The sequence below is a fragment of the Pan troglodytes genome, chromosome 15 (genome assembly GCF_028858775.2).
Source record: "Pan troglodytes isolate AG18354 chromosome 15, NHGRI_mPanTro3-v2.0_pri, whole genome shotgun sequence".
NCBI classification, from domain to species: domain Eukaryota; kingdom Metazoa; phylum Chordata; class Mammalia; order Primates; family Hominidae; genus Pan; species Pan troglodytes.
Genome location: NC_072413.2, coordinates 30,326,706 through 30,340,809, shown reverse-complemented (window position 1 = coordinate 30,340,809; position 14,104 = coordinate 30,326,706). Strand labels below are relative to the sequence as shown.

General features: G+C 34.1%; 1 protein-coding gene across 7 annotated transcripts in view; it reads right to left on the bottom strand.

Moving 5' to 3' along the window:
• Positions 1 to 14,104, bottom strand: part of ARHGAP5 (Rho GTPase activating protein 5) — an 86,891-nt gene that overhangs the window by 64,799 nt on the left and 7,988 nt on the right. For all 7 annotated transcript variants that reach the window (XR_010150901.1, XM_016925972.4, XM_054666455.2 and 4 more), the window contains exon 2: positions 4,052 to 7,936. Coding sequence is in view for 6 of the 7 variants with exons in the window: in XM_016925972.4 (XP_016781461.1) it covers positions 4,052 to 7,768 (3,717 nt within the window). In the remaining variant the exon portion in view is untranslated. The remainder of the gene's footprint in view (positions 1 to 4,051; positions 7,937 to 14,104) is intronic.

Sequence of the window (14,104 nt, the reverse complement as noted above, 5' to 3'; positions counted from 1 at the left end):
TGACTTTTCAAGAAGGCCTTTCCTCACCATTTAGATTAGCGCATCCTAATTCAAACTAGCCACATTTCAAGTGTCCAATAGCCCCATGTGGCTAACATGTTTGAAAGACAGCAGTAAACCAGAGGTCTGTTTGTTTCCAGACTCTATTATATTGGTCGATATGCCTATCTGTGTGCCAGTAACACACTGTCTTGAAGTTTTATATTATATGATAGGATGAGCATACACACTACCACCATTCCACCCTGCCTTTCTTCTTCAGAAGTGTCCATGCTATTCTATTAATAAGCCCTTTACTCTTCCATTTATCAAATCAGCATGTGAAATTTCTTAAAAACTTTTGAAACTTCCAATGAAACACTGAATCTAGAGCTCAGTATGAAGAACAGTGACTTCTCTATGATATGCCATATTCATGGACAGGAAGGCAATAGCTCTGTCATTTATTTAGGTCTTTTTAATGTCTTTCAATAACATTTTGTACTTTTCCAATACAGAGGTTACACATTAATTATTCCTGGGGACTTGATAATCTGTCATGTTTTTATAAATGGTGTCTTCTGTAATTACTTTCTCTAGTTTTCTGTTGGTAATGTATAGAAATGCAACCTATTTTTGATTGCTGATCTTATATCGAACTATTTTGTTAACTCTAATAATTTATCAGTAGATAAATACTACTTTAGTAATACTAATCCTTTTTGGCCTTTACACTGATACTCATTATTATGAGCTAATAGTGACCATTTTGTTTCTTCCTTTCCAATACTCATGCTTTTCTTTTTCTTATCTTTTGCTCTGAGTAGGATCTCCATATAACACTGAATAGAAGTGATGTTTTATTTGTCTTCTTTTTGATTAAAAAGGGAATGTATTTCCTCATTTAGGATGACAGATGATGTTTATTATAAACTTTGCTTGTCTGTGTACACGTTTTCAAGAAAGTTCTTACCTGTTCCTAATTTAGCAGTTTTCCCAAGAATTGTTAAATTTTATCAAGTACTTCTTCTGCATCTATTGTCATTATAGTATTTTTTCTCATTTAGTTTGTTGATGAGGTAAACTACATGTACAGATTTTTCTATTAAAAGCCACCCTTTGCACATCTGATATAAATCCAACATGGATATGATTTTCCTTTTACATACTGTTCAAGGTTTTTCTGCTATTAAATCCCCCAAAATCCCTTATTTAAAACCCTTGGAATAAGCTATGTTTCAGAAATCAAACATTTCTAGTCACTAGTAATAATGCATGGTGCAAAAACTGTGTATTTTTTAACAACCTTAGCAAACTGAGTATCAGCATCCAGTATTCAAACACATTCATGTTTTCACAGTGAACTGTACAGATACTCACTCTAAACAATGATTGTAAGCAGACTTACATCCATTCAAGTCAGGTTTTGCCACCAATGAGAATAGGCCAAATCAGGTTGTGCTGCCAAGTTCTTAAATCTTTGGTTTTCAGAGGTTAGTCGATTTCAAAATTGAGGTTAAGGGTCTGTAGACCTGTATTTAAGACTTTGGCACGTATACTCATAAGTAAAATGGAACTATAATTTTCCTTTTTTAAGCCATTCTTGTCTGGTTTTAGAATTAAAGATAGATGACTTAGAGAATAAACCTAAGAATGTATTCCCTTGTCTTCTATTCTCTGAAACAATTTATGTAACATTGGAATGATCTGTTTTTGAAAAATCTGCAAAACTGTCTGGGACCAGTATTTCCTCGGTAAGGAAATTTAACTACTACTTCACAATTTATTTAATACTTACAGGATTATTTGAAGCATATTTGTTTAGGTAAATTACATTTTTCCAGGACTTTGTTCATTTTGTTTAAACTTTCAAACTTGTGGCACGGAATTGTTGATAGTATTCTCTATTATCTTTTAATCTGATCTATCTGTAATTATGTTCTCCTTTTTATTCAGTGCTTATTTATGCCTTCTTTTTTCTCACATCACTATTACCAGAGGTTTGTCTACTCTATTTTTTAGTCTTTTCAAATAATCAGCTTTTAGCCTTTACTTTTCATATGGTCTCTGTAACTCTACCACTTTACAACTGAATGCCTAAATCTGCCTCCTGACTAAAAGTATACAAAATTATACTAATACTGTAATTAGAAAGACTATGCAGCAGTATGGAAAAATATGACTGTACTACTGCTATTAAAGAGAATGTTTCTGTTCTTAGGAAATACACAATGAAATATTTAATAGCAAAAAGAGTCCACTATCTCCAACTTAATCTCAAAGGGCTTAAAAAAATAAAACAAACCAATAGACACGAAAACACACACACATGTGCGCGGACACACACACGTGCGCGCGCACACACACAGCTCCATCAAGTGGGGCAAAATGTAGATAATTGGCAAATATGGGTAAAGGATATATGGATTCCCCTTTTACTATTCCAACTTTCATTGAAATTACATCAAAATAAAAGGTTACCAAAGCAATTAGGCTTGTGAACAAAAATGGAAAAAAATAACACAAAAATAAAAGCAATTTAAAAATGGAAAGGCTGTGTTTTTTCTTAATAAACAATAAGTAGTTTTAGTAATATAAACCAATAAAGAGAAAAATATTAAAGTTTTTGTCAGTGATAAAATGGTACTAGTGATAACAGGTTAAGTGTGAAGAGATGCAAGAGAGTAGCATGTTATGAGTTGAGTATGTGCTGTAAGTCTAGATCAGTATTATTTTAAAAGTTTACAGCTGGGCGCGGTGGCTCACGCCTGTAATCCCAGCACTTTGTGAGGCCAAGGCAGGCCTCGGATCATCTGAGGTCAGGAGTTCAAGACCAGTCTGACCAACATGGAGAAACCCCATCTCTACTAAAAATACAAAATTAGCCAGGCATGGTGGCACATGCTTGTAATCCCAGCTACTCAGGAAGGCTGAGGCAGGAGAATCGCTTGAACCCGGGAGGCGGAGGCTGCGGTGAGCCAAGATTGCGCCACTGCCCTCCAGCCTGGGAAACAAGAGCGAAACTCCATCTCAAAAAAAAAAAAAAACAAAAAAAACCCACAAAGTTTACATGCCTTTTCCAGAAAATTTGCTAACGACAAAAAAGGTAATACTTTAACTTAAACTTAGAAAATAAAGCAGATTCTATTCAACTATAATGGGCAGTTACTATATTTAGGAAAATTACCTAGAATAAGTTTACTCAAAATATCGACACCTTTAATTGGGTCTGATAAACAGCAGTCAGCTGTAGAAAATAAATATTGATAATTTACAAGATTATGGACTTAACCTATGAAGAAATGACCAACACATTAGCATAAAAGCCTACTGAATGCTATCTTAAGCCATAAAATCCTTAAATACAAGTTTGTGTGCAATTAAGTGTCAAACAGTATTAGAAGTGAAGTTGCTAAAATACCACTGTGAAAAATATCTAATAAAAGTCAAAATTATTAAATACAACTTTAACAGCATTCATATTTAGGTTTCAAATGCCTAATACCATTAGATGGATTAACACCTACTGAAAATGTAAAAGATGAAAGAATGCTTGCTATTTGTTTAGAATTCTGCAATTCAAATTCCAGAAACCTTTCTGTATACCTTCAGGTAGTATACCACCATCTGCAAAGAAGCTTCCTGGAAAAGTTAATAAATATCCAAGACTGTAAACTGTTACAATTTTATTGTATTATTAATATCCTTGAGTGAGACAGGTATGTCATTAATACTGCAAAACTGGTAGGGCAGAAGGGAAAAACAGAAAAATAGGATGATTACAAATGGAAAAATTAAGAACAAAATCACTTCATATCTGGGTTTCTGTAAAAAGAAAAAACACATTCACCCAGAATTCTTATGCTGAAGAATATGAAATCAAACTCTACCCCAATAAAGCACAAAAATAACAAAAAATCACTTATCCCCACAGAATACTCAGAAAATTAAAAAGGGCTACTAATTATTATGTATGGAATGAATGAGACTAAATTCTAACACTGATGTCAGTATTTTAAAAAAGCAACAACAAGCATTTTTATAAACATCACTGACCTTAAGTTAACCTTACCTTTTTATCTTCTTTCACTTTGTGGGTTTTCTTCTTCATCTTCTTATCATCTAACTCCTGGTCAGAAGTGATTGCAGGATTATCAATACCACCTTTCCAAGTTTCAACAGGAGAAAGAAGTGGATCTTCTTCACTTCCACGATGTCTTCCTTTTCTTTTTGTTTTAGAAGTGGTGAAAGCCTCATCATCACTGGCATCTGAATGTGTTCTTCTATAGTATGACTTGGCTTTACTAAACAAGGTTTTAGATTTATATTTGTATTTTGAAGGCCTCCGTTCCCCATGACTTTTTGAGGTTCTATCAGAAAACCCATTTTCTTCATCTCCTTGGGTATTATTTACAAATGAGTTTCGAATTTTAATACGATTTTGACTATCATCTGGGACAACATAAATCTCATCAGAATAGCCCTTCTGTTTGAAAATTGTATCAATGGGTTCCGCATAGTTATCTGAAGGATCCATATCTTCAGGATGTGCCAAAGGCACCCGGGAAGTCTGCTTTCTTGGATTTTTGCCAATACCAGCTTCAATTGTTTTTAAAAGGTTTGGATCGAGTTTTTTCACATTTGTCTTAGGTACAACTGGTTTAGGTTTAATAGGTGGAGGCACTTTATGGTTGCGTTCATGGTCATGACAGTTTGGGGTACTATGAATAGGATACTCATTTCCTTCCAAATCTAATCTATATCTGGAACGGTCACTAGGTGTTGGAAGCAACTGTACATCATCCCCAATTGGACTATAAGGAGGTGGTGCTTCTGTGTCATCATCTGAATCAGGGTAGTTATTATAGGGAAAACAGTCTCTGGGAGATGGTAGAAAAACATCTTCACTTTGATGGGTTGATTCCCTTGTATTATCAGACAAATAAGAATTTTCTATCATATTTTTTTTCTCTAGAACATCACTAAAAAACAGAGTAAACACCTCAGTTTGCCGATGATACTGAGATAAAGAATACAGTGCTGTAAATTTAGCAGTGATCTCAGTTGCAATGTGTTCTCCTTCAGTCATTAACTCTTTGATAGCCTCATTTTCAAAAAAATCTGCTTGGCTGTCAGTAACTGCCACCAGCTGTACAGGAATGGTGTCTTGAACTTCTGATAGAAATGCTCGAAGCATTCCCATTGAAGCTTTCCGTTTTGCAGAGTAAACTAATATATACCCATGAACTAGTTCATCTTTTCTTACTCCAATTGAAGAGTGGTATGATAATATTGTGATCTGTATTCGCCTCCTTTTTTCACCAATGATTTTATCAAGCATTAGGGAATTATTCTGTCCAGCTTGAGCAGCACTGCAAGAATGAGAATCAAGGAAGGGTGAAAGAATAAGATCCACACTAAATGGATCTCCACACATGGCGCACATGACAATTCTCAAGTCAGCTTCTGATAAGTCCTTATTGGCAGGAATTGGGCTCACCACATCCAAATTGTGTTTAACTGATTCCAATACTCCTCTGAGAGCTTGCTTTATTTGGGTTTCATTAAATTTACGAGGATATGTACCAGCAGGTACATCTACAAAAGGACATTGCAACTTGTTTGCCAACTGCTGCCCTTGGTGCCTGAGAATTGGTAGATTCTTACTAATGGAATCTCTCTGATTAGCCAGAATTAATGTAAATGGAAGATTAGCCATGTATTTATCTTTTCTGATCTGAGAAGCTTCAGTTCTTATTTTCCCAATAAATTCCCCAATAAAACTCAATGACTCAATGGAGTTAAATACACAGAAGCACCCATGTGGTTTAAAGGCGGCAGTCCATAACTGACTCAAAAAGTAAGGCGATTTGGCATCAACCGGCCGAAGATCAAGTTCATAAATTTTTCCATCTAAGGCATACTCATCATCAGTGGATTGTGTCCTTATCTCATTTGCTAGTTCTTGGGCAAGGCCATCCTTCCCTAAAATAAAAAGGTTAACTTTATCTATATTGGTACTATCATGATATAATCTTAAGCGGCCATGATCCAACTGTAAAAGACTACTAGCAAGTAACTGCTCCACTTTAATGTCTGTACAATTTTGGCCACTAAGACATGTTTCTTTAGTGGGATGATAAACAAATCCTATATGCTTAAGTAGAAGGGATTCCCTATCAGGTGCAAGTTTCTGTAAAGCTTTATATCTAGGTTCTTCACTCAGAACTGTATGAATTTCACTCATTTTATCTGAACTAGGTGTTGCATTAAGATCTAAATCATAAAAAAGTTCAGAATGCTCAAAAAGCATTTCTTGAAACTCTTCTTTGGCTTTTTCAACTATTTCTCGCTGATGCCTACCATATACCTCTTTGCTATCAGCCTCAGTGATATATTTGTAGGCTTCATCCTCCATAACAAAGCACATAACTTCCTCCCATGGCTGCCCTGGTGAAATGAATTGAATTTTTTCCAAAGTCTTTTTGAATTTTTCCTTCATTTCCACCCTCCTCTTCTCGGATATCAGATGCTGTACATGGTTCTGATAGACTTTTTCAGCTTCTAAAGTGCTCAGGAGGTCAAATGGAATCCGCCTATCATTAATTTTGTCTATATGGTCAGTTTCATCCCAAGGAGTTTTTTCTAGCACCACAAAACATAACTGGAAATCTGCTCTCTTTTCCATTAACTTCAAAGCTTCTGACCAATTCAAATGTTCAATCTCTTCTAGATTTGGCAAAAGAGTGTTAAAAGCTCTTGGTAAAGTATTTATATACTCTTCTCTCCTTTTTCTTATATGTTCCTGTTTAAGTTGTTCTATATGTTTGGAGAATGTATTTCTGGCCTTTCTTGTTCCCTCTAAGTTGATGTATTCTTCATAATCAGGATGATTTTTTAATTTATTACTAACAGTTTTCCAAGTTGCATGATAATCTCTCACAGTCTGCACAAGTTTTTCAAACTTATCTGTTGCTGTGACAACAAGTTGTCTCTGTGTTTTATAAGCATCCAAATAGGGAATAATTTTAGGCTTGCTACGAGTTTTATCCAACATTTGTACCAGTGCAGTAAAACATGTTTCAATGTTGACATTAAATCGTGCTGATGTTTCCACTACAAGAAGGTTCTTTTTATTTGAAGCAAATGCCTGAACTTCTCTAAGATAATGATCCACGCATTCATCACATTTAGTTGCTGCTATTATTACAGGTTTTTTTGATTTTGATAACTGGACAAAAAGATTATTCACAAATTTAAGTTGATCATCAAACTTCCTATTGCATCCTTGACTTACATCAATGCATAATAAAAATCCATCAACGTTGAGCTTCCCTTCAGGCATTTGCTTCTGTTCAAAGTCTTGTTCTAAGCCTAGCTGATCAGTGCAAATGTACATTAGTTTTTCTGCTGACTGCAATTTAGATGCAGCTGCACGTTTTATATATGGTTGCAAATTCGTACTCCGATGAGGCAAGAAAGTCTGGTCATCAATGAACTCTGTTTGTTCAATGACATGAATTTTGCATTCTACTCCATCTTCACTATTTTGTATTATGTCACCCCAGTACAAAAAGTGATCATTGTTTACTACTCGTCCTCCAAAGTCAATGGTGCTAAGCACAGAAGTATGCTCTGGATAATATTCATCTGCTTTTGAGCGTACAAATCTATTGCACAAACAAGACTTTCCAACTCCACAGTTACCTTTGTCTTTTTCAGTCCCAGAGAGTCCAACTATACTGATGGTATAGGATGGGGGACGAGGCTCTTTGTTTTTTGCCATCATAACTCTCTTCTCATGTCTCTACATTCATAAAGGTAACCAGATATGCTTCTCATTCTGAAAATAAAATCATCTCAAAATACAGATCCCAAATTTCAGAACTGTATTTGGTTCTTTGTATTTCCCTCATTTCTGTGCAGAAACATCTTCAAGATCATAGGGATCATCTTCCTATAGAGAGGGGAGAAAAAGAACAAATCTTAATCACAAATTACATACACTGAATTACAATAAAGATGTTTACAACAAAGCACCATACAAGTTAATAATAATGATACATGTATTTTAAGAGGTAACTACATAAACAGTTTATGATTTACTGTTATAAATACAAGATGACCACAAAATTTAAGGCAAACCTAACAAAATATAAAATCTAACGTAATGTCTCACAAACTTTAAAATAAACCTCTATTAAACCAAATGTGCATTTTACCTCTAATTACCCCTTCCTATGAGTTTGAAGAAACAGCTAGTCCTTTCCACTCCCTTAATTTTCCTGCCTTCTGTCACTGGAGGCGATGCTGGTGATAACTAAAATGTACTAGTTGCCTTGCAACTCCCTCACAACTTAAAAATACAAAACAACCTGCTTTTTACATTATAGGGTTCCTTAAAACTTATTCCTTAAAACAGAATTTCATAAGAATTTGATAAGATTTTAGAATATACAAATTTTTTGCAATAAATTTCAAGTCTTTTTAAAAAAAATCTACCAAATGTTATGCCCCCCCAAAATTAAGAATATTTAAATACTTAAGAGAAAACAGAAATAAGTGAACACTTAATACAAATAATGATAGCATTTACATAGATCACTGCTTCTTAAACTAAGGACCAAATTTTATTTCAAACCTATAAGACCAACTGCAAAATATAACGAAATTTATTTTTACATCGAAGCCTTGATTTTTTATTAGATTCAAGAAACTTAAAACTGCCAAACTGTTCCTAAATGCTCTTAATTTCTGGATATATTTCCTCTCATAATAGTTACAAAGGGCACAAAGACCACATTTTGAGTAGCACCAAGCTAAATAATTTTAAAATGATATATCTGAGACAATCTTTTAGAATTATTTGATATACTAGCAACACAAGATAACTTTTAAGAATTGCATAAAATTTAATTTTGATTACTTGTTTTCATGTAGGTAATAAATTGGTCTTTTAAAAAAGTTTTTAGAGATTTTTCACATTCTTTTGAGGCCAAATTAAAAGAACTACATCATTTCCACCACCTCCAAATTTCATAAGATAGGAAAAAATCACTAGCAACGTACATCAGCACATATGAAAAGTATCCTCAATCCAGACAAAATAAAGAACAAAAAAAATCTAAGAAAAGTAAGACCACTTCCTCCCCCTCCCACAAACACCTGCTTGTTCACTGACCTCTGTTGCAAGTAAACATCTATTTCAATTACACCGAACATATGTTACACTAACTAATGGTGAAGATAAACTGTGCTCATAATTTAAAATCTTGACTAATATTTCTGATAAAATAATTTTTAAAAATAAAATTTCAGATTTATTCTCATATTTTAGAAGTTTATTCCATCAACCTCAACTAAATATTAACTTTAATAGTCAGCCATCTGACAGTCAAACAAAATATATATTAGGTTCACTTTTGTAATAAATATTACTATATTGAAGTGGCAATACAAGGAAGTAGAAACCACGTGTAAATACAACTAATTTCAAAATCCGACTCCTATCATTTACCAGTTGATGACAACAGTAAAGCCCTACACCTCTTAAGACATAGTTCCTTCATCTATAAAACAGGGCTATATCTATAAATCATTTTTTAAAATGTGAAGTGCCTAGCGAAGGGGCTTAATAAATATTAGTTCCAGTTCTTTATTTGATTCTTGGAACCATGGGAAGCTGCTTAAGATTTATGAAAAATAATGTGATGAGGCTTGTGACTTACAAATATTTATGTGGCAGCAGTGTATACATGTAATAAAGGAAACTAGGGCAGTCCCATTCAATCCTATAAACTTTTTTTATTAAGTAAAATGTTTACAAATCTTAATCTGGCCAAATTGAAAATTTGTACCTAGCATCAGCTTTAACGTTCTTTACCTGAACTGTGTAAAAGAACAAGTGAACACTTTATTTATGGATATTTACAGAGAAGAAAACATAGTATATTCTGGACAACAAAGTTATATACACAGTGATAGAAATGGAACTTAGTATGGAAAACAGCACAATGATTCCATATCTAACAATTAAGGAAAATATTGAAAACACAAGAGAATACAAGATCTATTCTTTTTTTTTATTAGAAAAGCAAAACCTGCAGATGACATACTTTAAAATGTACATCAAAAGAAGACTTATCTGGTGATTACTTCGGGGAATTTTTACAGTACAGTAAAAACACTACAGTTACATAATGAAATATAACTCTTTATTAAACAAACATCTATTCTGAAAACCAAGAGTAATTCAAAGACGTATAAAAGTAAAACCGTCCCTTGTCTTCCAGTCATATATGCTTACCCAAATAATATAATTCTGAATACTATTACTCATTAAGACTCACTTCTGCTCTCCAATAGCATAAACCCCAAAATACTGAGATATACTCTATATGTTAAGATAGAAAGGTAAAGTAGAAATGAAAACACTCTATCATAAAAAGTATTTTTAAGGTTTCAGAAACAAAAGGGTCTTAAATGAAGAGTGGAGGCATTAAGTCATGACCCTTTCACTGGTCACTGAAAACTGGAAAGCTTTTTGACAGAAATAAAACTATAATGAGGCTAAAATTTAATACTAAGGCTTCAACACATCCTAATTAATTTGACAGTGGCAATATGAATCTTAAATGTTCAAGTTTAAATTAAAAATAAGGTAATTTCACATGACTTCTATGGTTTCCACAACAATTCACAGTAAAATGCCCATTAGATACAGGGAGGAACATCCTTATTCTTCTAACAAGGCTGTTAGGCAGACCACCTGCTGGTATTTTGAAATCAACTCCAGAGCTTATGTCATGAGTCACCATATAGTGATTTTCAAACTGTGACAGAAAAATTCTTCCACCTAGATGTGGGAAGGGTGTTGGAAGAATCCTTCCAACTCTCACCAGAGGAGTGCCTTCCTTATCTGATTTATAGGTTTACTTAATTCAAGAGGCTTTGGTTTGAAAAAAAAAAGCGGGGGAGGGCGGGCGGGGGAATAGTTTGAGAAACCCCAAAATAGAAAAAAAAAAAAAACTGTTGTCACCTTGCCCTCAAAAGGGTTTGGCTATTTGTTTGGATGAGTATGGTATTACCACCTCAATGGACAAAAGATCTCATGAAGTTGGCTGTAACAGGTTTTAAGGGAACTTCATTTCAAACACTGAGATAGTTCATATATATATACAAATTATCCATTGGCCCCTTACAACCAGATCAAAACTGTCCTCTATTAGCCAAGCAATTTTTTTTTCAGTGCTAAGAACAAAAAAAAATTATTGTTTTTTTTCATGCTCCCACTAATAAACTAATGCCCAGTGTCTTCAATGATATGAAGGCTGTTTGAGTTAACTTAAAAATTCCTTTCAGTCTTAATATCTATGTCAATCATGCACATCTATTTTTGATGTAGGCTTACTTTCATGCAACTTGTTCTTATGATATCTAGCACCATGTTTATTTTTACTGATGAAGAAACCAAGACAAAAGTAGCAATAACCTACTAGAAATTATAAGGTTAGAAGGAAAATCTCTTCATTCCCAATCTTTTACTTTTTTAAGCAATAGTGCTGCTTTTAATAGCTTGCAATGCAGTCTCTCATTCCGCCTTTAAGATTGTCTTTAGGATAATCTTATAGAAATTATCTATATCCTTATAGAAATTAAAATTGTGTCAAAACGAAACTATGTTCACAACTAAGTTTTCTAAGGTATTTTACTAGACCATTCAAACACTGCATCCTCCTTTGCAAATCAAGAAAAAAAAAGTTCTACAAGGAATCTAAAAAAATAAAATCTCAATAAATCAGAACTAAAACATGTACCTTTTCACAAAATTGATGCATTTATTAATAAAAGGTATATATTTAAAAATATTTTATGCTTTTAAATTATTATACCATGTCAGGAAATTCCTAATGGTCCTATCTTTAAAATATATCCTTAACTTTTCAGTTTTTTCTACTTTTACTGCTCTCACCCATCAATATCTCTGGCCCAAGATTACTCCAAAGTCTTCTAAACTAACTCCTCTGCTTCACTTCTGCTCCCTTTTCCCAGTCTATTCATATCAGAGCAGCCAGAGTGCTCCTTTTAAAACATAAATCAGAGCTTCCCATTCTTTTGTTTAAAACTCTCGAGTACTGCTAAAAATAAAAAGCAAGTCCTTTCAATGGCTTACAAGATCTTCTCCAACCCTCTCTCACCTCTCTGGCCTCCCCTAATACTATTCTACCTTTCTCATTCTGCTTCAATCACACTGGAGGAAGACAACATGCTAAGGCATGTTCTTTGCACTTAACTTTTCACAATATCCCCAAAGATCCCCACTGCTAACTCTTTACCTTCCTAACTTACTATACACCTTATTTATGTCATTAACTCTATCCCTCTCCGCATCCCACTCTTAATAAAAGAGTCACAAGGCACAAATCTTTACTTCACCAGTATATCAAAAGCCTACAACAGTGCCTCCCACATAACAGCTACTAATTAAATGCATAAATCCTAATTTAAACTCAAATATTTAGTCAAAAATGAAACCATGAGAATGAAAGCTAACTATAATCTATAATAATGTACTTAGCCAGCATAACAATCTAATTTTATGACATCTTAAAAAAATTTTTTTTCAAAAGTGGAGTACAACCCCAAATATAGTTAATTCAAAATTTTTGGCCGTTTAAAGACTTTAGTAAAATCACAAAATTTATGATAAGAAATTATATTTCCAAGACCTAATTACACAGAGGGAACTTTGTAATTACATGCTCTATCTTCTTTAAATCAAATAACTATCCCTTATGTAGACAAATATTCAAAAGAAACAAGAACAAAGCCCAAAGATTATCATATATTCTACAATCTTAGGCAAACTTTTCGCAAGCAGCTGAAGAATAAAACAACAACTGCACACTAAAAGATGAATAATTTGTTCAGCAGCAATAGAAAACAACAACAAAAAGATGAACAGAGTGTAGTACTGATGCATTACTTTACTGTTTTTTGTTTGTTTTTGAGATAGGTCTCCTAATCTGTCATCTAGGCTGGAATGCAGTGGCATGATCATAGCTCACTGCAGCCTCGAACTCCTGCGCTCAGGTGATCCTCTCATCTCAGCCTCCTGTCTAGTTGGGACTCTAGGCATGCACCACCACACCCAGCTAATATTTAAAAATTATTTTTGTAGAGAGGGGTTCTCCTTATGTTCCCCAGGCTGGTCTCAAACTCCTGGGCTCAAGCAATCCTCTTCCATCAGCCTCCCAAGGTATGGGTATTACAGACGTGAGCCACCTCCCAGCCTGCCTTTTCTTAATGTTGCTATTTCTGGTAAATTTATCAATGCTGTGAAAAGTGAGAAGAAATCAAAAAGTCATTCTAACACACATAAAATAGCTAAGTAATTCAACAATGTAATACCTGTAGGAGAGTGAACTCATATCCCATAATCTCTCTTTTTTTTTAAATAGGGTGTCACTGTCACCCATTCTAGAGTACAGTGGCAGGATCATAGCTTACTGCAGCCTCAAACACCTGGGCTCAAATGATCCTCCTTCCTCAGCCTTCTAAGCAGCTGTGACTACAGATGTGCACCACCACACATAGGTGATTTTTAAATTTTTTTTGTAGAGAGTCTCACTATGTTGTGGTCTCAAAGTCCTGGACTCGAAATAATACTTCATCTTTGAACCACAGTTTATACCAGAAAGCACACAATTTGTATGCTGAAATGAGCCCTAAAAAGTCATTATTCCTATGAATTAGTCTTGAAACAAGAATATAATCAGGCAAATGAAGAGAGAACCAACCTATTAAAAATTTGAACAATTTACGTGGTGACTAAATAACGTAGAAGCATTGGGATTTTGTTTTGGAATCATATCTCCAGCAACAGTGCCTGATACACAGTGAGGGCTCAGTAAATATTTCATGAATAAATGACTCAATCTCCAGACTAAGAATAATCAGCTTCCAAACCGCTGGGTAATCCTGAAGTCACACTTGTAAACACAATTAACAAAAATTATGTACTGCTTTGGGCCCATTACATCTAGTACAGCAAAATATACTAACATAAAAAGTCCAGTTTTTTTCCCCAGGACTATAATGTGATCATTAACACACAATAGGAGTA